This window comes from Rhamphochromis sp. 'chilingali', assembly GCF_963969265.1.
Source record: "Rhamphochromis sp. 'chilingali' genome assembly, chromosome: 7".
Taxonomy (NCBI): Eukaryota; Metazoa; Chordata; class Actinopteri; order Cichliformes; family Cichlidae; genus Rhamphochromis; species Rhamphochromis sp. 'chilingali'.
In genome coordinates this window covers 31,743,797-31,770,164 of record NC_137934.1, presented here as the reverse complement: position 1 = coordinate 31,770,164, position 26,368 = coordinate 31,743,797, and the positions used below count along the sequence as shown (strand labels likewise).

The 26,368-nt window shown below is 42.3% G+C and overlaps 2 protein-coding genes across 6 annotated transcripts in view; one reads left to right on the top strand and one right to left on the bottom strand.

Moving 5' to 3' along the window:
* Positions 1-25,576, top strand: part of bcar3 (BCAR3 adaptor protein, NSP family member) — an 87,204-nt gene extending 61,628 nt beyond the window's left edge. For all 4 annotated transcript variants that reach the window (XM_080887748.1, XM_080887751.1, XM_080887749.1 and 1 more), the window contains 13 exons: positions 7,341-7,469; positions 9,083-9,208; positions 9,305-9,421; positions 9,666-9,898; positions 10,573-10,673; positions 11,615-11,749; positions 13,246-13,470; positions 13,616-14,238; positions 16,306-16,421; positions 17,047-17,218; positions 17,494-17,605; positions 18,791-18,994; positions 19,098-25,576. In XM_080887748.1, coding sequence (XP_080743874.1) covers positions 7,341-7,469; positions 9,083-9,208; positions 9,305-9,421; positions 9,666-9,898; positions 10,573-10,673; positions 11,615-11,749; positions 13,246-13,470; positions 13,616-14,238; positions 16,306-16,421; positions 17,047-17,218; positions 17,494-17,605; positions 18,791-18,994; positions 19,098-19,276 — 2,472 coding nt within the window. In that variant the 3' untranslated portion in view covers positions 19,277-25,576. The remainder of the gene's footprint in view (positions 1-7,340; positions 7,470-9,082; positions 9,209-9,304; positions 9,422-9,665; positions 9,899-10,572; positions 10,674-11,614; positions 11,750-13,245; positions 13,471-13,615; positions 14,239-16,305; positions 16,422-17,046; positions 17,219-17,493; positions 17,606-18,790; positions 18,995-19,097) is intronic.
* Positions 23,496-26,368, bottom strand: part of fnbp1l (formin binding protein 1-like) — a 56,959-nt gene continuing 54,086 nt past the window's right edge. The window contains exons 15-16 of one of the 2 annotated variants that reach the window (XM_080887753.1): positions 26,148-26,268; positions 23,496-24,716 (exon numbers count right to left, since the gene is read on the bottom strand). In XM_080887753.1, coding sequence (XP_080743879.1) covers positions 24,709-24,716; positions 26,148-26,268 — 129 coding nt within the window. In that variant the 3' untranslated portion in view covers positions 23,496-24,708. Of the gene's footprint in view, positions 26,269-26,368 lie in introns of both variants that reach the window. The other variant, XM_080887752.1, reaches the window with a different exon arrangement.

Sequence of the window (26,368 nt, the reverse complement as noted above, 5' to 3'; positions counted from 1 at the left end):
GTTCACTGCTTTATTTCAGCTCATAAGCCGCATAAGTTGAGGTAAGGTGAGGATTATAACGTCATCTAATGTATTTGTAACTTTACATGTGTGTAAGGTGATGAGGGATCAGAGTTATGATGTTAAAAGGTTGTTTGCCTTTTGTGTTCAGTGAAGTGAGGACAAGCAGCTTACCCAGGTGGCCGCTGCTTCTGAATGGTTGCCACACACGACTGGATTATTACAGAAATGTATCATCGTCACCATATATAGAGAAAGCTTTAAAGGGTTAAAAGTACCTTCAATCTTCAAATCCATGAAATCAGAAGAAAATCCAATCACTGCAGAGATCCTTTTTAACAGTACCTTTGTTTTTAGTTGGAGATTATTTTCTGTGGCATGTCAGATTTTTTTTTTTTTTAAGCTGCTTAACACTGAGCTATGAAATCACAAAACATAACCAACTCGAGGGATGAATCACTGTTGTCTACACATAACAGATGACAAAGAATCAATTTTTAGGTGCCTTGTTACAAGCAGTCTGTTGTAAAAACACATCATTTGTTCATCTTGATGCATGCTCATCCAGGTAAGTAAATCCCAAAAGTTGATTCTGTTCATCTGGATGCAGCGTTTTCAGTGGGAGAAACATTTCTTCACTCATCCAAGTGACTTCTTCAGTCTCTGCTGACTGCAGGTTTCCCCAATCTTATAAACAGTACATTTGCGCAATGACTGAAACCAGGCCGCTTAATAAACAATGGGCTTTGAGGTCAGATCCCTTGATCATTAATATGCAAATTGTCATGACCATTGATCAACAACCACTGATCAAAGACCATTGATCCATGGCCATGAGTACCATTCACAGAGAGTTGGGGAATGGTTGCAATCACAGCATTGTAAGATGGCAAAGATGTACCCTTAGGCCCCCTTTAAAAGTTGATGTGTACCGTAAACCTACGCATATGGATCAGTATTAAGGGACTGATCCAGTCAGGTTTGACTCTCATCATCCACTGGATCACAAATTGTGTGTCATCAGCACGCTGCAACACAGAGCGAACACCATCCCCACAGACACAACGGCCAGGGAAGCAGAAGAACATCACGTCAAGAAGGCCCTGAGTAAATGTGGTTATCCAGGCTGGACATTCGTCAAAGCTGGGAAGGCGCCAAAAGAAAGCTCCAGCCGATCCAGGAGAGAAGGACAACCGATACCTAAGCGAAAACCCTTAGTGATCCTGTATGTGTCAGGAGTATCAGAACAGCTGAGATGCATTTTTTCTAAACACCGTGTCTCTGTGGCTTTTAAACCCCAAAACACGCTGTGCTGTTGTTTATCAATGGTCACCTCACCTCACAGCCCATTGTTCATTCAGTGGGCTAGTTTCAGTCATTGTGCAAATGTACAGTTTGTTACCGTTTGCTGCAGGGTCTACCTTACCATATAAAGCACCTTGAGGCGACTTTTGCTGTCATTTGGCGCTGTATAAATAAAACTGAACTGACTAAGGTTGTGGAAACCTGCAGTCGGCTGAGACTAAAGAAGTCACTTGGATGAGTGACGAAACGTTTCTCCCACTGAAAACATTACGTCCAGATGAACAGAATCATCCTTTTGGGACATCATTTATTCCCATTTCTTTAGTTTAAGCTATGAAAAATACCAAAGATAACAGTTGAACAGGCATAAAATAGGATTTTTCCAACAACAAGGAGGCTCCCAAAATGCTGTTAGCTGAAAACTTGGTGCATGGTGTGCAGTGTATCCTCATTAGAAACGGTCTCAGTGGCTGTTACGAAATCATTCTTAATGAAAGGACTGAGAAAAGGCTGAATTACACAAGAACTGGACCGAAATTCACTGAATCCAAAATTTAATGATTTGATACAAATTATCATTAATTTGTATGGGGAATGTCAGGAGATTTTGCTAACTTAAGAAGAACGTTTACCTTAATGCATGGGTTTTATTTTGATTTCAATGTGTGTTTCAACGGTAAGCATCACCATGGGATAACGCTGAGCAAGTTTTGCAGTTCATATGAAATGAAGCTTGGCGTCAGTGTATTGTTTATCCCATATTTTGTCACAACTGAAGTCATTCACGCTAGAAGGAAAGGCTGTAGGCCATGAAGCAGGCCAGTCCAGTTCACTGTACTTCACTGCTGTGTTGTGGTCCACACACAGGCTGGTTCGGTATAAATGTAGCCACTCTCTGAGGATGACATCATATTGCAGGATCTTATTAAAGGCCAGGCTATTAAACAAAACCTCACATCCAATATATCCATCTCCTCCCTCCTATTTCCTTCTCTGCTTCCTTCCTCTTATTCCTTCAGTTTCTCTTCAATTTTTCTTTCTGTGCTCTTTCACTCTTCTGTTAATTTGCATTAACCATGTATCCCCATCTCCATTAATCACTGTTCAACTTTATATGTACATGTCATCCTTGCCGCTGCCGTGCATCCCTCTTCTCACCAGCTCTCCCGCGCTTTCATTCATCAGTCTGTTGGCACTGAGACTGCAGACTTAAAAGCAACGTATTATGTCTTTTGAAATAAATGTGAGAATCACAAATGCGAGTGGAGTCGGTAACAAATCCAGATAAGCTGGGAATAATACAAACCAGCAGCCGTCGTGTTTTCAGTTATTACAGTTGATCATGTGCATTTTAAAATTGTTGCGCAATGCCCGTACAACCGGAAAAACATGCTGCAAGCCGTGCGTTATGGGTGTAGTGTATCCTGTTTTAACACATCACAGCACCTAAGGAAAGAAAATGATTAAAAGCAAAACAAAAAGTGAAACAAAAGAAAGGTGCATGAATTTGGAGTTGTAGTTTGGTCCCAGCCTATCTCTGTCCACGTGTTGTCCCTGTCGGAGACATATCCAAATAGCTATGGATGATCTATAAGTAAATATAACAACAAAAAGTGCATCTATGAGCAAATGTTTGTCTGTCAGTCAGATGTTAGAAAGACAGATGTTAGATAGACCATTAGCTTACTCCAATGGCACCAACTGTTAATGTTGATTGATAAGAGAAAGCTCCAATAAAATGATCGTGTAATTCAGACTGTCTGTTATCATTTACTTACTCATTGAATCTTTTGTTTAAAAAATGGCAGGAAAAAAACACGAGCCCAGGAGACTTAGTGACAGCACAATTACACCGCCCCAAGTATTTTCCACTGCTACACACACACATACACAGTGTTTCTGGTTCAAACTGGAAATAAAGTAAATTGTTGGATGTGCACCATGGTGCCAAGCCAGTGATCAGTTTAATATTTGCTGTAATGTGACACTTTGATTTTCTGTCATGTATGGAGACTCGGGGCAGGGGGTCTATTCTAATGACTTTAGAGAGGAAGAGAGCTAGTGTAGCCGCAGAGAGATAAAAATGGCACAGATATGATATTCCAAGTTTCCTGCATGGACATGGATTAGTAATTCCTGTTTGTGTGAGCGTGTTTGCTTTTTTCCTCAGTGTTCTACCTCAAACCTCTTCTTCTTCTTCTTCTTGGATCAAAGCCTTCTTCTGAGAGCTTGTCCATGACGACCTTCAGTCTTCAGACTTTTAGCTGAAGACTGTCAGTTGAAACTTTACCTGTAACTGTACCTGAACCTGAGCCAGTACTGTTACCCCAGAGGCTGTGAGACATGTAAATATGTATTTATCATCATCATAACAGTTGCCTAACTTCGGTCATCATCATCATCATCATTACATTGGCAGTGTTTGTCATGCTAAAAAATCTGATGATTCTTTTCTACATTTATTCAATTGTAACAATATCCCCGGCACCACAAACGCATCCCAAACCCTGACAGATCCTCCATCGTGTTTTAAAGATGGAGGTAGACGCTCCTTGTGGTACCTCTCTCCTTTTTTCGGACCACGTTGACAGCAATTTTAACTAAAAGTTGCCAATTTGGATCCATCGCTCTACAAGTCTTGTTGCCACAGACTTTCAGTCCAGTTCTTGTGTAATTTGGCAAAACCTCAGCCCTATTCTCCCTGTTTCCCTCAGTTAATAAGGACTTTCTGACAGCCACAGAGACCATTTCTGATGAGGCTTCGGTGAACAGTAGATCAACTTAAAGGGCCAGTTGCTTCTCTTAGGGGCTTTGCTGTTTCCCCCTACTTCTTAAGTAGAATAGAATAGAATGCCTTTATTGTCAATATACAGTTGTACAATGAGATACAGAGCATCTCCTACTCAGTGCAAACATGAAGGGGGGGGGGGGGGCTGTGTTATCGGTGCATGTGTGAGTTCAGGGTGGTTATGGCTTTGGGGAGGGAACTGTTTTTGAGTCTGTGGGTTTTTGTGTTGATGCACCTGTAGCGCTTCTCTGAGGGAAGCAGGCTGAACATGTTGAAACCAGGGTGGGAGCTGTCCTTGATAATGTTTGCTGCTCTGCTGAGACAGCGGGAGGAATAAATGTCCATCAGGGAGGGGAGAGGGCAGCCGATGATCTTCTGTGCTGTCTTGACCACACTCTGAAGCCTCACTCTATCCGCCTTGGTGCAGCTGCCGTACCATACCGTGATGCAGTAGGTTAGCAGGCTCTCAATGGATGAGCAGTAGAAGGTCAGCAGCAGGTTGGAGTTCAGCTTGTACTTCCTGAGGACTCTCAGGGAGTGCAGCCACTGTTGGGCCTTCTTGATGACCGCTGAGATGTTGGCTGTCCAGGAGATGTCAGCAGAGATGAGGACACCAAGGAACCGGAAGGTGTGGACCCTCTCCACACATCCACACACTCCCCGTTGATGTAAACGGGGGCCAAGTCAGTGCTGTGTCTCCTGAAGTCAACAATGAGCTCTTTGGTTTTCTTAGTGTTCAGTGTCAGGTTGTTTTCTGAACACCAGGCTGCCAACTTCAGGACTTCCTCTCTGTACTCTGCCTCGTCTGCCTTTGAGATGAGTCCGACTACCGTGGTGTCATCAGCAAACTTGATGATGAGATTGTTGTTGTGGGTCGGACTGCAGTCGTGGGTGTAGAGAGAATACAGGAGGGGGCTCAGTACACAGCCCTGTGGGGAGCTGGTGCTCAGTGTGCGAGTGGAGGAGAGATGAGGGCCAGGTCTTACAGTTTGGGGCCGGTTTGTGAGAAAGTCCTTTATCCAGGCACATGTGAGAGGAGGGAGGCCAAGAGTGACCAGTTTGGTGATGAGGATGTCCGGGATGATTGTATTAAAGGCTGAGCTGTAGTCCACGAAGAGCATTCGGACGTAGCTCTGCCGCTGCTCTAGGTGACTCAGCACAGCGTGGAGGGCTGTGGCGATGGCGTCTTCTGTGGATCTGTATGCAAACTGGTGGGGGTCGAATTCTGGGGGGAGGTAATCCTTGATGTGCTGAAGGACTAGTCTCTCAAAGCATTTCATGATTCCCGGTGTGAGGGCCACAGGGCGGTAATCATTCAGGCTGGAGATGGGAGACGTCTTTGGCACTGGGATGATTGTGGCTGATTTTAGACAGGATGGGATGGCTGCCTGATCCAGTGAGAGGTTGAAGAGTCTGGTGAAGATGAGGGTGAGCTGGTGGGCACATGCTCTTAGTACCTTGCCAGGTACTCCGTCTGGACCGGCCACAAGTAGTACTTTACTTGCGGCCGTACAAGTAGCACCGCAAGTCATGTACTTTCAGTATCTGAAAGTACATGACTTTCAGATACTGTTCATGCTGTAGGGAATTTTTAGGCTTTACACTTTTTTATGTTCCATTTTTCCTAACATTTTTTTTTTCATGGACATGCTGCACAACATGCCAAGACATTCCATGTTTTCAGCGTATAACCCTTTGGGAATCACCTGTTGGTATGAAAATACAATTTTAATACTAACCTGTGTTAGAAGGAGTTTGACAAACATACAACCAGCATAAAACCAGTGTTATGTCTACACAGCCAGTGTTGTTTAGACACAACACTGGTTTGTCCATACAGTTAGGTGTTTTATGCTCAAATGATACAGGTCAGTGAGGTCAGTGACGGATACAAGGACTAGAGCAGCGGTCCCCAACCCCCGGGCCTGGGACCAGTACCGGTCCGTGAGTCGTTTGGTACCGGGCCGCGAGAGTTGAGGCTCAGGTGTGAAATGTATAGTTTTCAGGGTTTTTATCGGTTTTCAGCTTTATTTTGTTATCATTTTTATCGTTAACTCTGTTTTCCTTGGTCTTTTCACGTGTGTTATGAATAAATCTTCTTTTTTTTCGGTACCGGTACTAGTTTTATTTTGTTGTATTTATCCGCGACACCTTAAAGGCTGGTCCGTGAAAATATTGTCGGGCATAAACCGGTCGGTGGCGCAAAAAAGGTTGGAGACCGCTGGACTAGAGTGCAAATGAGTGAAAAAGCAGCCAATGTCCAAAGAACCATTTGGAAATCCCTTCAGAACGTCTGGAGGAATATTGCTCTGGGCCATTTGAAAAAAATTATAATAAAGTCCTGCTGCTTGGATAAATAAATAGCTCAAGACATTTGTACTGACATTTAAATGATTGAAATGCAAAAGTATAGAATAAACTGACTGAGTGTAGCAGTAATGGGTTAAAAAGAAAAAAGGTTTAGTTTAGATAAGTTTATGCGTCACTCAGAGGTGTGTGTGTCTGTGGGTGCGTGTGCGTGCGTGTACTTGTCTACGTTAGGTGAAGGTGTGCATAGAGGCCGGTCTGGGTAGCTGGGCGGTGTCAGGATGATGACATTTCTTTGAATGACTCTGGACGAAGGCAAGAAAGGAAGTGATAAAGGAGAAAATCACAGAGGAGGCAGACGCAGACAGAGGCTGTGTGCGGGCTTGTTGTTTGAGCAAACAGAAGAGACTTAACTATAGTGTGCGTGAGTTTTAATGTGTCTGCTATGAAGTTTGTTATTGAAGATCAGAGAAAGGTGGCAGGATGGAGAGACCAAGCAGCTGTCATGTAAGTGTGTGTGTGTGTGGTGTTTGGGGTGTGTGTGTTGTGGTTCAGGTGGTTGTGTTGACTCGACATCCCGTCAGGGTTAACAGAGCTGTCTGTCCTTTACTTTCCATTTAGGCAACCTTTTTGGGCTTTGCTGGGATTAAAGTGGCTGATCAATAGTTTCAGTAATCTCACTGGAATTAGATTACAGTCCTGGTTTCTACCTATCCCGGCTCTGCGGTGTTTTATTTGGTGTTGTTTTACTGTAGAACAGCAGAGGCGACTTTAAACAAATCAGTCAAAAGTTTCCTATTTTTTCCTGCTTCCTTTTTTACTTTGTTGAAATAAATAAATAAATTAAATATGTGGATGTTGAATTTCTGTCATCTGTCTTTGGGTTTCTCAGCTATGCAGGATAAAGTTACAAAATCAGCTTTTTCTGCTTTTATTCCAGTTCTCCAGAGATCAGTTCATCCTGGACTGTCCTTCAGAGAAACTTCGCAAGGAGCTCGAGGAAGAACTGAAGATGGACTGCGAGGAGCCGAGAAGTCACGCGTGGTACCACGGATCGATTCCCAGACAGGTAACACTGCTCGCACACAAATCTGAGTCACAAGTCCCTCCTTTTAAAAGCCAGGTTAGAAACTTGTTGAACCAGATTACCTATTATTAGTCTTCCATGCTACACACATGGTGCTTACAGGAAGACTGTTGCGTAAAGAGTGGCCCCTGCAGCAGCGCTGACAGAAAGAAAGGCTTCATTCTGTATGGTGTGTTTATGTGTGTTGTGTGTGCGCGCATATGTGAGAGAGAGATCTTGTGTGTTCCCCTGAAAACCAGCACTGAGATGTAATCTTTTTTAATAAGCTGCTTCCCTTGGCTAAGCTAAACCACCGTTCTAACTTATACAAACATTTGCTTAATTAAAGTCTGAAACTGTGGATGACAGAGAGTGTATGTGTTCGAGAAGAGCGAGCGAGAACCAATAAATGTAACAAGGCAGGGAAATAAAGAGCACTGCATGTGTAAACGGTCAAAGAAATATCGGGGTTTTTTTTTAATCATATAATAAATGAAAGTCAAATTTATTTTTAAAGTGCATTTAACAGTGCTTTATAATACTTTATAACACATCCAACAGTTGACACTGGCCAAGGTGCTCTTTAAAAGACAGAATGGATAAAAATAAGTAAAATACATGCTAGTAGGTGGTAAATATAAACAGTCATGGCTTACATAGGCACATATAATGACCATAAGAATCAAAAGCCAATAAATAAATATATGTGTTCAGTCTAGTTTTATCAGTCATTTGAAGGAAATGCTGTTCCACAGTTCAGGGGCAAACACAGAGAGTAGACTGAGCTGGAAGGAGCTAAAACAGGTGAAATATGATCTCTTTTTTTCTTCTTCTTCTTCTTCTTCGGGTGCCTGTGAGGAGCCTACAACTGACTGAGACCCGTGTAAAGTGATTTGCAGTAGTCCAGGAGGAGGAGATTAGGTCATGAATGACAATCTTGAGATCTCTTATGGAAAGAAAAGGCTTAATTTTCTTTCCATAAGAGAAGGCTAATTTTTAACCACCGAGTTACTTTGATAATGGGTCTCATTTTTTCTGTGGTAAATGATAAACAGGGATCAAGCTTGTCAAAAATGTTGTCATTTGACTTGTGCATTGATAGATGCACAAAAACACTGAAAAGTTTTCTGGATTAAAGCTTTATTATTTTGATTTCCCATATAAAGGTTTTAGCGTGAAATGAATGTGATTCTACATGAAACTGTCCCTTAAGCGTCTAGGTCACTAACTGGATAAATTGGAATGGTCCTCGTGTCTTACATAACCATCACTAAGCTCGCAAAGCTGGTACTAGCCTACCATTAAACGTTTGTATTGTAAACAATCACTGTGGGCCACTGTAGGTGTTCGTGTGTGTGTGTGGGCCGGTTATTATGGGCTCCTAAATCTGTTTGAACAGTCACGTGATGCAGGCTGGGCTTTCTCAGGGGCCAACATCATCTATGAATTTTCAGGTTAGGACATGTCTTAAGGTTAAGGTAAGGGTAACGGTTAGGCATGTAGTTGTTATCGTTAACGGTAAGTCACCAGGAAGTGAGTGAGACAACGTAAAGTCCTCTAATGTCATGGCTGCGTAAAGTTGAGTGTGCCCGTGTGTCACTTATTTCTTTTTGCAGGTTGCAGAAAACCTGGTGCAGCGAGATGGAGACTTCCTGATCCGTGATTCGCTGTCTTTACCAGGAAGTTACGTTCTCACATGCCAATGGCGAAACACTGCTCAGCACTTTAAAATTAACAAGAAGGTACATATGAGCTTCCAGCTACACTGAGGTGAATATTTGACTAGAGTATATAAAAGGTACAATAGCTAGGTCTGTTATTTTGCCTGTCGCCTTCAGGTCGTGATGCTGAATGAAGCTTACTCCAGAGTTGAGTACCGCCTAGACAGAGAAGGGTTCGACAGCATCCCTGCACTCATCAGATACTATGTTGGCAACAGAAAACCTGTCTCACAGGTGGGTTTAGTCACTATTTTTCTTTTAATTAATCTTGCTTCAAAGTTTATTTTATACTGTTATTGTTCTGGTTGGTGGTTTTCCTCATTATAGCACATAAAAGAAAAACTTTTGGTAGTTAATAGTAAGTTGTGTTTAAGTGCTAAGAGTTTCAAGCTTGTGAGATAAATATAGTCGCAGATAAATAAAATATGTTGAGGTTTCTTTAGGTCACCTTATCTGTTCTTCCGCCCACACATTGAAGGTGGTAGGGGCCATCATCTTCCAGCCAATCAACCGGGGGCTGCCGCTGCGCTGCTTAGAGGAAAAGCACGGACTGTCGAGCAGTCACCGGGAGAGGCTGATGTCGCAGGAGAGGCGGAACCAGAAACGCCTCAGCCTCAATATTACCAACGGACACACATACGACAACACACAGGCCATGCACGACAGCACACACTGCCAGGACAATGGCATTGCCCGAGGCAGCCAGCTCAGGTTTGCACTCTAGAAACACACGCAAACACACTAATTAACACCTGAACACTGTAATTCCTCGCTGGCTCTCATAACGTGGTTGTTGTTCCACTGAGCATGTGAGATTTCTTGGATTTGATTAATATAAGCCTATTACTGCAAGTGGATAGTGGGCTACAGACCAAATACCAATCTGTCTGCTGTGTTTGAATAGTAGAGACCCACCTTTGCACAGTCTCCACCTCCACACATCGTTCTGCTTTTAAGGTTTTACTCTTTGCACTGAGCTGTTTACATTCAATCGTTCTGACTGAAGTTCGCACATACACATGTCCCATACACATCATACGTCCTCTGTAAATGAAGAGCTGTTGTCTGTGTGCAATTTCAATGCACACAGACATTAAACAGGGTTCTGTATCTATCTGAGAGAGGTCAGACCAGCTGTGAGGGGATAATAAATACAGAGCTGAGAGTAAAACAGAACACAGAGATGAACAAGACGATATATGGACAGAGAAAAGGCTTTTTAAAAAGTCAAAGAAGGGATGAAAGGATTAGTGTTTATAACGTGATTTACTTTTTTTTGAATACTAATGGTACCTTTTTATTATTATATTGGAAATATTTGTAAGAGGTTTATCCGATGCCCATGTGTGAGTGGGATGTTTTTATCGCCCTTCCTCCTCTTTCAGGTTGAAGGATCGCTGCGGCAGCCAACCAGCAAGTCTCAATCAAGTCCAGGAGCGGCGACACCCACTCAAGGCGCACCAATCAGAAAGCTTCCTTCCTCTTGGTAAGTAAAAGCTAGGAGGTTCTGAAAAGCTGTGTGACCTTTGAGGAGAGGCTGAAAGTTTTTATTATAATTACACATCTGTATAATAAACACTCAGAGAGAGCTGAGTGTAAAAGCGAAGCTGTCGATTTACCACTCGACCCAAATTCCTCAGCTCTGGTAGAGACCGAAAGAATGAGGTCATGGACACGAGCAGCAGAAATGAACTTTCTCCAAAGGGCAGCCGTGCTCTCTGTAAGTCAGAGGTCAGCAACCTGCAGCTCACGAGCCACGGATTAGGATTACATCTCTCCAATTAACTCTAAAAAGTTTAATACATAAACTATATGTACTAATTTATGCTCTTCCAATTACATCTGTTATACACTCGCATCCACAGTCACACGTGTCTGCCGGTTGTTTTGGGGGGTTTTTCTCGCCACCGCTCCTCCACATCAAAAGGAGCCCATTGAGGTGGTTTGAGTGTCTGACAAGGATGCCTCCTAAGTGAGGTGTTTGGGGCATGTTCTGCTGGGAGGATGTCTCAGGGCAGGACGTCCAGACATGCTGCAGAGATGATAAGCTAGAGGGGGTCTGGGGAGAGAGCGGTCTGGGTTTCTCTGCTTAGGCTGCTGCCTCCATGAATCGGTTAAGTGGAAGAAAATGAGATTAATAGATCTTAGTGGCTTGAAGTATTTTGAATCCTTTATTTTTCTCTGTATCTGTTGTATCTAATTTTTACAAACTGATCTAATGTATATGAGACCTCAAAAACAAAAGTGGGAATTCTAATCAACTCAGTGCCTTTTTTTAAAAATTATTTCCTTTCCTCCCCACCTCCACCTCATCTTTTCCTTTTTTTTTGTAACCTTTTTTTAAATTTATTTCTATTTACCCACTGTCTCATTATCTTCTCTTTCATCTCTTTAACTCCATCTTCTGTAATTTTGTTCCGTCTTCAGGATCCAAACCGCAGCCCCTGCAGACACCTGACTCGCTCCTTCCCAGCCCAAACTCCAAGTCGCCGGTGTTTCGGACAGGCAGCGAGCCACTGCTGAGCCCCTCTTTCCCACGGAAATCAGCAGAGCCTCTAGCAGGTATACAAATATTTTGGTGGAGAAGAACCAGCAGTATACAGATGAGTTTCTTCAGCGATCATTGCGTTTATACAGACGAATCCCTGAAGACTTTTACGTATAGTGGTTCATATAATAGAAAATGGTAAATGGCCTGTATTTGTACAGTGCTTTACTAGTCCCTAAGGACCCCAAAGCGCTTTACACATTCAGTCATTCGCCCATTCACACACATTCACACACTGGTGATGGCAAGCTACATTGTAGCCACAGCCACCCTGGGGCGCACTGACAGAGGCGAGGCTGCCGGACACTGGCGCCACCGGGCCCTCTGACCACCACCAGTAAGCAACGGGTGAAGTGTCTTGCCCAAGGACACAACGACCGAGACTGTCGAAGCCGGGGCTCGAACCAGCAACCTTCCGATTACAAGACGAACTGACAATTCTTGAGCCACGATCGCCCCTAATAGAGTCTATTAAGCCTAACAATTGCAAGACATGTGATACAAATAGGTGTTTGGCTTTATTTGTAGTATTACTGTCCTCTTTATCAGTATTAACTTTTAATGTTAACTGTAAAATAGATTAAAATAGATTTGCTTGGTCATAGTGCATAAAATGTACAGTATAGAGCAGCACTCATGCTAGACACAGAGCTACAAACAGAACAATTGAGAAAAAACTGCAATTAACAAAAGCAGCCTGAGCGCCCACAGCTCTGCCAAGACTAAAAGTTCCCTATACAGGTTGTATAAATCAAGTCCCAAAGGACAAGGATGGCCTGATCCAGGGATTGAGTTTGATATTTTGTTGAGAACATCATGATGATGTCTCCAATTTTTGTTTTGGTATGAATTTATAAAGATTAGATGCAAGATGACAAGTTTGCCCTGCGTCATAATGACGGTTTATGGACAAATCCAAAATGTACTGACTTCTAAATGTTGGTACTTTTCACCTCTTTCTTTATTTTTAATCCTGCAAACAAAACCACTTTATCACTTTGATGGAGGAAAAAATGACAAGAATAGCAATCGAGGATGAAATAAAGTAGCCTTGGTCCAGGCATCTGAACGGTATAGAAATAATGAAGCTAAACAAAGTGGCAGTTTGGACTGATTATCAGGCTAAAAATAACTGTGTGGTGCTTGCTAGGAGCCAATAAAAGGCCACGTGGGGGTTTTAAAATTAATCAGCCATTGTGCCTTCCTAAGTATGTGGGTGTAATATAATACACTCTCCCGGGCTGCTCCTGCCATTGCTTGAATGTTAGACAATGAATTTTCCTCCTGTTCTGCTGGGGCTCTGTGCTCTAATTCACAATCTGATAATATAGCTGAAATCTGAGTGTGATGCATGCTTTTCATTGTATTTGAATTTAAATAATAATATCTTAAACATGTTAAAAAGTCAGAGGGGTTGTAATATTAGATACTTAAAAACGTTCCAAGTCTTTATATGTATAAAAGCCAAAACAGCTTTTGTGTAACTTTTACGGCACTCGTGTTCCTCCAGGCCAAGCGATCCGGGGCTCTGACAGCCAGCTGTGTCCTAAACCGCCTCCCAAACCCAGCAAGGTTCCTCTGGCTAGGCTGGCTCACTCCTCTTGTCCTCAGGCTAGAGTTCCCTCCTCCAGCTCCTCAAACCTCACAGACACCTCCTGTGTCTCTCCCAGACTGGCTGCACCTCCACAGGAGCCCAGACATGTAGAAACCCCTGATTCTTCCTGGGCGGGTGGAGGTATCCTTTTATTTTATATATCTTTTTTAAATATATTTATGCAAAGTTATTTGATTATTATTGGATGGTAAACATCTGTTTACATCAATATTGACTTTTATTTTCAAATGCAACATTATAGATGGATGTGTTTGTTATTCCACAGCCACTGCAGGCCCTCCTGTTCCTCCAGTGAAGCCCCTGAAATTGCAACATCTACGGCTGCCTGCAGACTCCTGCTGCTCCTCTGGGTCTCTAGTTTCACCTGCTGATGCTGCTAAGTGTCCCGATTCAGAGACAATAACAGGACAGGGTGAAAGACTGCAGCCCAGCCCTGCAGACCTGAGGTCCTGCAGCCCTCTGGAGTGGGAATCGTCAAACTCTGCTAACCCCATCACAGAGCACAGCCGTGAAGCTCAGCTAACACTCTGCAGCTATGTGGAGAGACTGAAGAGAGAAGGGGAGATGGGGAAAGAGGAGGAGGAGGTGTCAGGAGACAGAAGCTCCTACCATCATGCTATCGCAGCCTTGGAAAACACCAGTGAAGAAGAGGATGAAGATGCAGGGAAAGACGAGGAGAAGGATAAGAGGAGGAAAAAAGAGAGGAGTAGTTTTCAGCGGCCTGTCATAGAGACGGAGTCCATGTTCAGGCCAGCAGAGTTCGACTCGCGACTTCTGCCTCTAGAAAACAAACCACTGGAGATGGCGGTTCTGAAGAGAGCAAAGGAGCTGGTGCTCAGCCACAATCACCACAGCCTAGCCAGACACCTGCTGATGGCTGACTGCCAGGTATACATACACTCTCTCTAAACCTAAATATAACAACCGTAATTTATTTTTCACATGGTTACATCCTCCTCTGCAAAGTCATTATCTTTCGTCTTCCTGATTTTTTTCTTTTTATAGACTGATTTTCTGGATGCTTTAGAGCTTTTCTTTTTTTAATTAGTTAGTTGGTCGTGACTACTATATATATATATATATATATATATATATATATATATATATATATATATATATATATAAACAAAAACAAAGGAAGCTTGTTATGAAACAACTACTTAAGTAGAAAGTGAGCAGTGAAAAAGAAGGAAAATAAAAGAATATTTCTATTTTCTGTTGCCTGCGTTGTTGACTGTGAGTAGGGAAGAGGTTAAAGTGGGATTGAGCGTGTGGTGAAACTCTAACATCAGCTGTCGTCGCTCAGCGTGGAGAAAAGAATCACAATTTCTATTGAGGGCTGCAGTGAGTTTCTTTGTGTACAGGCTGTGATCAGCTGATCTGGGCTACTGCTCTGAGGTTTACTGCCCTTTGTGGATTTACACACCTCAATTTAAGATGTAAGCAGATGTTTTATGAGTTGTCCTGTTCCATCCTCTACACTGTTTGTACTGTCTTTATATTAGACAGTATAAAGTTGGTGAAGGTGGAATTTGATGAATGAATCTCAGCATCATTAGCTTAACTTCAAATTCATCTGTGCTGTACCTGATATAATCTAACTCTGACCATGAAACACAGCCACTGTGCACCAGTCACACACTGTTCTTTACTTTTAATCCATCACAGTACAGCAAACTAACCTGTTTTTATCTTCACTACCTGCAGAGGATCTTCATCCAATTCTTAAAAAACAGTCTGCCTCAGTTTGATTAGCAGTAGTTTCGCATTATGATAAAGCGTAATGTGACATGTGCACACATAATATTTGGGTTAAAACATGAGGATTTATATTAAAGCTTTTCCAGTATATCAAATCCCACTGAGCATGCTTACCTTTACATCTAACCTGTTCTTCCTCTCCTGTCCTGTCTTATCTTTCTCCATCTCTGGGTGAGCTCTTTCTTTTCTCTCCTTGTGAAATACAGCAGCTGGACCTTTAGCTAGCAACACACTGTGCAACAAACTGCACACAAGCAGTTTGTGTGCTTGCTGATGTTTGTTAAGCTGATAGAATTATTTAAAAAAGATACTCGTTTTGCTCCTCTCACTCTTCGTTCCTCCTTTGTAGCACTTGTGCACACCTGCAGTCGTTCTGGTGTCGTGCCCAAAAAGCACAAAACAAAAAAACTCACCCCAAAACACCAGCCCACTTTAATTCCCGACTATGGTACATGATTTTACCTCTTTCGTCTTTTTATACAACCTCGTGATTAATACACAAACAGAATTGTCTTTCACGTGTTACTGTTTAGGCTCAAATTGGTTTGATGGAGTGACGTAAAAAAAGGTTTGCCTCACACCTCAAAATGCATCAAACCAATAGTAACGAGCCTGTTTTGAAAATGTAAGGAGAAGAAAGTACAGATTTTTATTTAAGAGAGTAAAAATAAAAAGTTGTCAGAAAGATAAATAGTCAAGATACCTGAAAATTCTACTGAAGTACAGAAACTAAGTATTTGTACTTCATTACTTCCCACCTCTGGCAGTAACTGATGGTTTTAGAATTTAGTAAATGTACTAGTGCTGCAAAGACCCGGTATGATTCATTGTTAATAATAACATATCAGAAAGTGCTGCAAACAGCATCACCGTGCTGGGAAAATGAAAACTGACACTGACGCGTGCATTTAATCTGCAGGTAAACATGTTTACTGCTGCTGTGACACACAGATCCTCTCTGTGTGTGTGTGTGTGTGTGTGTGTTTGTGCACTATAGAGAATTAGATTTCCACCCTGCACCTGATGATGCTGCTGCAGAACAAAAATGATCTTCACGATGCAGAGACACAACCAAATAAAATGTTTTGCCTCATCCAAACACATGCGCTAGGCACATCCAATGAAGCAGGGTGACAAACTATAACAGAAAACTGTTCTAACAGCTACTTGTAAAATTTCTTTTCTTCCCACCAGGTTGCCAGGATACTGGGAGTGACTCCAGAGCTTAAAGGTCAAATGGGCGTGTCCTCCGGTCTGGAGCTGGTGACATTGCCGCACGGTCATCAGCTGAGGCTGGACCTGATGGAAAGGTAAATACACTGTATTGGTTAGCTCTTTTGGGGTAGTAGCAGACACAATTCAATTCTCTTCTGTTTTGATTGTATAGAACCAAATCACAACAGCAGCCGCCTCAAGGGGCTCTATACTTTAAGATAAAGATCCTACAATAAAACAGTCAAATGACCCAGTACGAGCAAACACTTGGCGACACTGGCAAGCAAAAAGTCCCTTTTAACAGGAAGAAACCTCCAGCAGACTCAAGGAGGACAGCCATGACCAGTTCTGGGTGAGGGGAGGAAGACAGGACAAAGACGAGATGTGGGCGAGAGCCAGAGATTAATAACAACTAATGATTAATTGCAGAGAGGTGTATAAAGACATGGAGAGTGATGAACAAAGCTCAGTGCATCATGAGAAGCCCGCAGCATGACTAAGGGACTAGTTGTTAGAAGTTTGAACTGAAGCTGATATACCACCATTAAACATGGTGGTATATCAGTATATCGTACAGGGGAACCCATCGTGGAACTCGCCCCTCCAGGCAGTGAGGTCTGTAGTTAGACTACTGCACCGCTGGACGATCAGATAAGGAACAAAAGACATTGCTGTTGGGGGCTGTTTGTAATCCACCCATCTCCTCCATCTGTCTCCTAGGCACCACACCATGGCAATAGCTGTTGCTGTGGATATTCTGGGATGTACGGGTAGCGTGGAGGAGCGGGCTTCCACTTTAAATCGCCTCATTCTGGTTGCTATAGAGCTGAAGGACACGGTTGGGGACCTGTTTGCTTTCACAGCCCTGATGAAAGCTCTGGACCTGCCTCAGGTAATGAATGCCTAGCCCTAAACCCTAAGCATAACCCAATCGTAACAATGACACTAAAGCCACATTTTGAGTCTCAAAAATGCCTTCAAACTTGTGGGAACTGGATTTTGGTCCCCATAAATTTAGTAAACTTCCAATTTATGGTCCCCACAATGATATGAATAGACACACACACGAATATGACAACTAGAATCTCTCTATCATGTAAAAAAACAAAAAGGAGAGATTTAATTGTAGTTTGAAACTCTTAAAGTTGATGTTTGTTGTTGATGTAGATCAGTCGTTTGGAGGAAACATGGACGACTCTACGAAGGAATTTCACACAGACCGCTATCAGCTACGAGAAAACACTCAAGCCTTTCTACAAGAATCTGTACGAAGGCACCGGTAAGAGGACAAACACAGCCTATAGCCACTGATAACAGCTTAAATATATAATATGTATTATTTCCCAAAAAGAGAAAAGAAATTACATCAAATCATCATTTAGACTTACAGGAAGTGTGAGGCTGTGTTTTTGGGACTCTCTGAAAATGTAGCATCCAGGTTACATGGTCTCCATCTCTGTGTTAGTCAGGGCTGTATTAAGGGTATCGAGGATGTGCATGTCACTTAGAATCCAGACACCACACGACTGACTTCATAGTTTTCATCAACAACCTTTGTTTTTCCTGGTGAAAGTAAGATGATGAGCAGGTCTGGACTGGGACAAAAGATTGCCACGGCATTTTTGCTCCAGGCAGCCCACTCTCCGCTAGCAACAGCAGCCTCCTGTGACTGTGAGGGTTGTTGTTGATGCTACTGTTAACGGTACAGCAGCAGCAGCCCGATAACTAAGGTGTCAGCTAATTTGACACATTTTGGTGCATATGTTTTTGCTTTATTTTTATTTTTCTCTCTTAGTTTTGCCCCTAAATCTTTTCACTTTTCTTTGGCCAGCAACCAATTCTTCCACACTTAACTTTAATCTGCATGAACACAGGGAAGGTAGGGGAAGGGCCGGTTGCCAAGTTGATCGTAGCCTGTATGACTATATCGAAAAGAACAAAATGTATATATTATAACAACAAACATGTCGTGTTCGAAGTCACTTAAATAACCTCGCTTCCCCATTTTAAAGTTCAAATTAAACTTCAGCAGGTCGCCTTGACCACGTCTACATGACTAAATGCATCAAGTTGCTGCCATGTGATTGGCTGATTAGACATTTGTGTAAAGGAGCAGTTGAACAGGTGTGCCTGATACAGTTGCTGGTGAATGTGAGAATTTGGATGATAGCATTACTGTAATTTAAAATATATATATCCTATTGTTCATAAATGAAACATCATCAAATAAATTGAGTATATTTTGTTTCGTCTTTTTAATAAAATACATGGGGTAAGTAGATCCTAAGCATTGTCTTATAAAAGGGTTACTGTTGCTATAAAAAACCCTTTTGTTCAAATTCAGCCAGTAAGGATGAACATTGCATTATTTTTTTTTTCTATATTTACAGTTTAAAAAAAGCAAAAGTCAGTGTTTATGTTTTTTATGGCGCTCATAAACTCTACTAACCTCACTCTGCTGCAGCCTCCTCTCCTCCGGTGGTCTGTGTGCCCCTCCTCCTGCCATTCCTCACGCTGATGGAGCGTCCTTCAATTGCACCTGACGGGGTGGAGCTCTGGGAGACCAGCGACCAGGGCTGTGACATCATGCTGCGCCACCTGGAGGCTGCACGCAACGTTGCACGCAATGCGCACGGCTACACTGCCAATGCACAGAAGATCTTACAAGGTAAACACCAGAAGAGTCCACCAAATTCTACCAAAAACGGGCGTTACGTGTTCCTTTAAAAACAAATGAATAAATAAAATCCACCTGTGTGTTTGTTCTTTAGGGTTTCAGTGTGACGACGATCTGCTCGAAGTTTTTAAGACAGACTTTCAGCTGCGACTGCTCTGGGGAAGTCGCGGAGCTACGGTCAACCAATCAGATCGCTACAACAAATTCAACCTCATCCTCACTGCGTTGTCACGGAAACTGGAGCCTCCATCTACAACACCAACCATAATCTGACTTCTTCTACGCGAACACAGCAGAACAGAAAAGACAGGAAGTGATTAGTGAGCCAATCAGGATCATCAGGAGGATCACTGTTCTCTGAAGGCGCTCAGCAGCACAGCAGGCGGGAACGTTCACCTTCAGGTCAATGTGCTCTGATGGAATGTGAACCAAAGCCGGGCTCATTTCATTCATGAAAAGCTTCAGAACATCTGTGAAAACTGAACTCCTTTTTTTCAGTCCAGATGTTCACTGTCCCGTCAGGTCAGCTTTAATTATGTAGCCCAATATTACACATCCCAGGTTTGCCTGATGGCTTTTTAGAGTGAAACAGCTTCTGATTCCCTTTGTCTGAGAAAAGGATTAAGGGGAATAAATACAAATTTTAGGAAGGAGAAAGAATGAATTTACAGTACGGACAATCACCAGAAAAAAACCTTTACAGCTAAGTAGTTTCAGTCAAATAAAACACTGGAAAGCTCAAAAAATATTACCGCTGTCATGACACACTAGACTGAAAAGTGATGTCTGCACCCTCAGACACATCTCGCTTTTAACTTTTTTAATCAGACTGATGCAGTGGAAGCTATTTCAGGAAGTGATGTGAACACTGATCCACTTTTAAATTGATAAGTTAATATCACATGGTTGTGTTTAACTTTGCAACAGTGGATTTGAGACTAACTTAGGTAAACTGATTCATACTCATTCATGTTCATTCATTTTCAGTGGAACAGCTGTCCATCGTTTCCAGCTGTTTTAGTCGGTCTATATCACTGTTTTGAAAATCAGGGTGTAGAGGGGGTAACAAGAAAAGGGTCTGTGTACTGTCTGTACACAAATCACTTGTGCGTCTAATTAGAATGACTGATGAGCAGCAGCACGGTGGTGCGGGTGTCATCTCACAGCAGGTGGGCCTTTGCGTGTGGAGTTTGCATGATCTCCCTGTGCTTGCATGGGTTTCCTTGCACAGTCCCAAGACATGCACTTCAGGTGAAATGGTCTTTCTACACTGACTGTAGGTGTGGTTGTCTCTCTGTGTTCAGGGTTTAAATGGCCTGGTAAAAAAATAAATAAATAACGCCACATTGTCGTTCTCATACTGTACATTGCTCCAGCAGCTGTTTTTAGCCTTTGTCTGCAGTGCTCTCTTTAAGATGACTAACGTGTGTGTGTGTGGTCATTTCTGTCAGATGATGTTGCTCGATGTCGTCAGTGTACATTAGCAGGTTGAAAGATGTCACACCTGCGGCACCTGAACAAGTGATAGAGAAAAAGGACGGACGATTTCCAACAGTGTCAGAATTGTATTTTTGTTCTGTTTTCTGTTAGCCTCATTAGCTTTGCACTATTATGCTGGTATGTTACATAACAAATATATATAATAATCAGGGCACTTTAAATCTATGTGGCCATTTGCTACAAACACCGCTCACCCAGCAATAAAAGAGGTAAATATCTGAGATGATGAATTCTTCCACTCAGCAGGCGACAGAAGGAATCAGCAGGTAATCATTTTTTGCGAGCAGAAAGTCATGATCTGTGTGCCTGAGTAATGTGTTTGTACAGACACACACGCAGAAATAATGGAAATATGTTAATAAGCAAGACATTAAAGCTGTACATATTTAAAGCATGTTAATAATAGACTGTAAATACTTTCTGTAGATGACTGTTTAAGAAAAAAAAAACGTGCTGATAAATTTTAATGTTTATATTATTATGAACTACTGTGGTAAGATTAAATGCCATAAGCACGATCTGGAGAAGTTGAGCGTGTTACCATTGAATGTGTGCACTGTCATTGTTCTAAAATCTTCCACAAACTTCCACTGAAACAACTCCACTTCTTTTCAATGCTGCTTATTTTATTAGAACAATATTCTGAGAGAAGAAAAAAAGCATTTTGTTCACAAAGTGTCCAAAGACATTCAAAGTAAAAAGATGTGCACAACAATACGAAAAGAGAAGTACTGCAATTGGTTACAACATGGTAGAAACACAGATTTACATGTTAACATCCTGCTAAAGCACCTTGTACCTGCTGTTCTTGTATTTCTTTCTGATTTTAAATAAAAAGTTTAAACAGCTGGAAAGTATCTTTACATGGTTGCTGGATACAAAGTTTCCACAGGACAAAAACAGGAATGTGGAGAACATGTGGTTTTTGCTGGGTAGTGAACAGCACCACGCTCACAGTGTTATTAAAAAACAAACCGTTTGTACATAAAACTTACTGCAGATTTAGTATAGCGTCAAAGCTCAATTGTTATTTAGTACTTTTGCATTATATTCAGAGTTACAGCACAGTGTCCATTAGAATACACAGTTTTATGCATATATTTGGAGTCTGGTGTGTTTTCTCACTTGCAAACTGCTGCATCACTCAGCAGCTCTATAGGGACGGCACGCTCCAAACGGGCCTTGAGCCAAACCAAAGTGTAGCAGTCACATTTAAAGCATCACATCTAGTTAAGGGTTTGCATGAAATGCTCACCATTCTAAATGCTCTGCAACATAAATGTCAGCAAAATTTTAATCGTATTCCTGTTGGAAGTTTATCACACTCACAACATGATTTCGATGTCTGACAATAATGGCCTGAAGGTTATGGTGGGGTAAGTTTGAATGCTGAAACAATCAGTGGAACATTCAAGCTTCTCATATGTGAAGCTAACTGGAAGTCATATCTTGCAGTTTGTTGCAACTCGTTCATAATTGTTACACTTGACTGTCCGGCGATTAAAAACTATTAGCTGTGGTCTTCACTGCTTTAAAGCAGAAACTGGATGACCTGATATGACTGCATTAACACTGGAACAAAAAGTCATATGTACACATAAGAAAAATCACTGATGAAGCTTGGTGACGTCTTTGCAAATCAAATCAAATGTACACTGAACAAGTCCTGGAAGTATCAGTTGTAGTCCTAGATGAAGAGGGCGGGTCGAAAAGTTCAAGTAACAACATCTACAGCATTGTTCTGCACGGTTCACAGCTTCATCAAAGAAACACAGATTACAACGAAAGCATGGCCACCTGCTGTTTACACTTACGTCACGTGAGATGAATCGTTGGCGGCTTTTTACGTTAAGTAGTAGGTGTATAATTTTGTTAGTCTAACAGAAGATCAAGTGGGCCATTAAAAAAAAAAAACTAACTGGTGAATGAATTCAAAGACTACAAAATCATGCACAAAAAAAAGCCTCTTTGCTCAAAATGAGATACAAAAAGAGTATAAAACAGTCAAGAGAAATTACTCACGCTTATTTGTTTGGTTTCTCACGTCTGCACAGGGGTCATTCAGATAGTTCACGTGTCTCTCACCTTCATTCATTCATTCATCTAGTCACTGTTTGTCAGATTTAAATGCTGTAGTACTTTCGGACAAAGTGCATCGGTTCAATTCAAAACATGTCTCTCATAAAAATGGCCGATAAACCTAAAAACAATCACCACGGAAACACATTCAACATGACAGATGTTAATATGTACAAATCATTCAATGGTTAAAAACTAACAAAAACGCACATGTGCACAAATTAACATGTTCACATGTATGGAAAGCCTATTAAGCCGGGGGGCAGGGAGGGGACAAAAAACTCATTGGTATGTGTAAATGTTTGGCCTTCCGTACACGAGTACATGTCGCTGATGCATGCGTGCTTGTCATCACATTCACATGTACAACCTATTAAATGGGAAACCTCTTCAGTCGCCCGATAGAGGTCAGGTCAGCCCAGTTGGCCGATGGGAGATGTAGTCAGGCGGAAAAGCAGACGCATCGTTTTATGCTTGTGAGAAAAATCCATCCACAGGAAAACAAGGTGAAGTTTTAAGGCAGTCTTAATTGCAAAGACACCGGAGCTCCTCCTCCTCTTTCTTAGTTTGGTGTTCAGGCACAGTCCGGAGCGAGCAGAGCTGTGGTTTGGTGGGGGAAGGCCGCCATCTGCTGGTCAACTGGTGGAATCGCAACCCAACGAGGAAAAGGAGAAGAAAGAAAAACGGAAAGAGGGGAGAGAGGGCCTGTATTTCCCCGATAGTCCTGCTATCTGTCTAATGAGCCGCACGGAGACATTAAACCGAACAAAATCCCATTCATGCTGGAACATCATGGCATTCGACACACACAGAGCTGGAGTCACATATGCACAGTCACAGGTGGAAGGAAAGAAAGAAAACTCGCACAGGATCATAGCTGAGACACATTTATGACACATTATTTTTTTAAAAAAACAAACAAACAAAAACCCCACATGCGACTGTAAGAGAGTGAAGGCAGGCAACGAGGAGCAGAGTGGCTCAGGCAGGCAGACACCAACACAGCACAGATAAGGATGAGAAGTGAGCAGGAGCGGGACAGGACTGACTGTTGTTAGTGGCAGCAAATGCTGGATGAGCACCTGACCCTGAAAGATAAGAAAACCCTGGCGTGGACTCAGACGTCTGCTGTTATTTTTAATTTATTTATTTAAATCTTGCCACAAGCTGGACGCAAAGTCTGGGAGAAAGTGTGTGTATGTGTGTGTGTGTGTGTGAGAGAGAGATACACTTTAAAAAATATGGTGAGAAATTTTTAAATAAATAAACCAGCAAGGTGGGAACAAGTTGTACTTGTGGGGCACTTATAAAAAACAACTTTGTTATTATAGGAGAAAAATTTTAAGACTTGCCCCCAAACAGTGTGTCCAGCAGATACAGAGAGTAATGTAATTTATAGAAGGGATAAGCTGATATTTAACACTAAAAGATAAATTCAAGAAATGTAAAACTAATCAGTTTATTAGGTTCACCAAGCAGAAGTGGTCCTAACCTACCTTTAAAATCCATTTCTTATATTTAGTCACATTTGTACGTGATACAGGTGACCCATCGATACAAGGTCAGAACCGGGCAGCTCGACATAAAGGCCCACAAAGTGAGCAGCGTGGCACAGAAATAAAAGATCGATGCTCAGATTTTACTGAAGCTGCTTATGATGGTTTAACAGGAAGTAGTTGGTAAAATCCGGAGCTTTCTGTAGTTTCAACATAAAGTCTTTACAATTCTCACTTAATGTCAGGACTGCATGCAGCTGAGCTTGGTGTAGCTAATAAACTGCTGTGGTTGCTACTTCCTACCCTGAAAGACAAAAATGGTCCACAGCTCAGAGGTCAGTTTGGATCTCATGTGAAGATATTAAATCCTTTATTGCTTGTTCGTGGCTTTGGCATCATCTCTTCTACCTCCCTCCTCTGAAAGCCCAGAATGCTTTGCTGCTTATGGACACGTGAGCATGCAGACATGCAAACCTCCCCGGCAGCTCGCCTAATCTCCGACCTCCTCCACCTCCCTCTCTCCCTTTTCCGCTCTCTCTCTTTCTTAGTCACCCTCCCCAGCACCAATAATCAGCAATCAGCACGAGCCCTCCACCAGCCAATCAAACCGCCCGGCCACTCTGCGGCCCCTCAGGAACCTGCAGTCACATAGAGGAGAAGAGACCGTTAACAGAAAAGCACACACGAGCTGAACCTGCTCACACTCAGCTCAAGTTGAGGATGCTCGCGTTTCGGACACAGTAGAAAAGTTCAAATGGCGAATGGAAATGAAGGATGATGTGGCGCCCTTTGCTGCGATAAACACTCTTCAGACACGACTTGCTTCAGCTTGCACAGACGCCGTTAATACCTGCGCTGCTTGGTTTTTATCCTCATGGATAGCGGTGGAAACACTGAGGGTCAGGCCAGGTTTCAATCAGTGACTCAAACAACAAACCAGGTCTACACATCTTAGTCTCCTGGGCCTAAAAAAGCTCTATAACCGGTTTAAAAACAATTAGGCTCACTAACTGCAACTCTTAATTTGTGTTGATCCTACATAAGACCCTCTGATAGAATTATAGCACATAAAAGCGCTATCCTGATTCAAAAAGGACAAAACAGTGACTAATAATTTTAATTTACTGCTTTGCTTTGCTACAAACTACAGCCTTTAATTTTAAAAAAAGATACATTATTCATTGTGGTCTGTTGTCTCAGTTAGTCCTAATCTAAAAGGCTGGACTGGACTGAAAGTTTACAGAATGTGGGTGTTCAAGCATCCTTCAATAACCTGAGAATTTGACCCACATGAGGAACAAGAATTCCTGCCTCGTCTGATGAACATGCACCAGAGCAGGCGACTCCTGTAACAACATGCACTGCCCACTCTGCAAAACTAATAGGTAGAGATTTTATCCAGATCCTTTACAGAGATAACTGATAAATCGGCATTACAATGGCACAAAAATGCACACACACACACACACACACACACACACACACACACACACACACACACACACACACACACACACACACACACACACACAGAAATCAGACAGAAAGGCAAAGTAAATGCAGCATATTTCATTTCAATAAACACAGACATGTCAAGAGCTTAAAATCAAGAATTTGATCATCTCCAGTTAAAAATAACATAGACAGTAAAATAATTAGAATACATGTTAAAATAAAAATAAAGTCTTTCTAACGTATAATATAAAACAATCTTAATTCATTTGATCTAGGAGAAGAGGTGTAGCTTACATACAGCGGTGGATGCGCACACGAATGCCTCATATATTACACACAAATCGCTCAGACACCGCACGATGAGTCCTTCCTGTTTGTGCTTAGAAACATCGCAGGTATGAGAGGAAGACGAGTGATTATGGGGTTAAAAGAATGAGCGGGCGTGCAGGATGAAGGGATGGGATGGAAACGAGGCAAACAAGACGACAGGAGTCCATGCAGATGTTTCACAGTGATGTCTCTTTTCCTTTTAGTGGTGTTACACTGAGAAGCAGGCAGACATGGAGAGCATGACAGACAGAGGACAGCGGAGCCTCAGATGTAGGTGACGGCACCTTTGCTGTTTTTCTCCAGCGTGATTTCTACGTAGGAAGTGGGAACGTAGCCCTCCTCCCCGCTCTGCTTCCTCGCCCGCGTCCACCCGTCGCCTTTGTCCTCCTCGATGATGTACAACACCTGCGGGCAGGCAGACAGTCAGTCAGGACTTCACGCTCTCCCACGACTCACCGGAGACGAGTTTTCAAATTGCACCATTCAAATCAAACTCAAGAGTCTC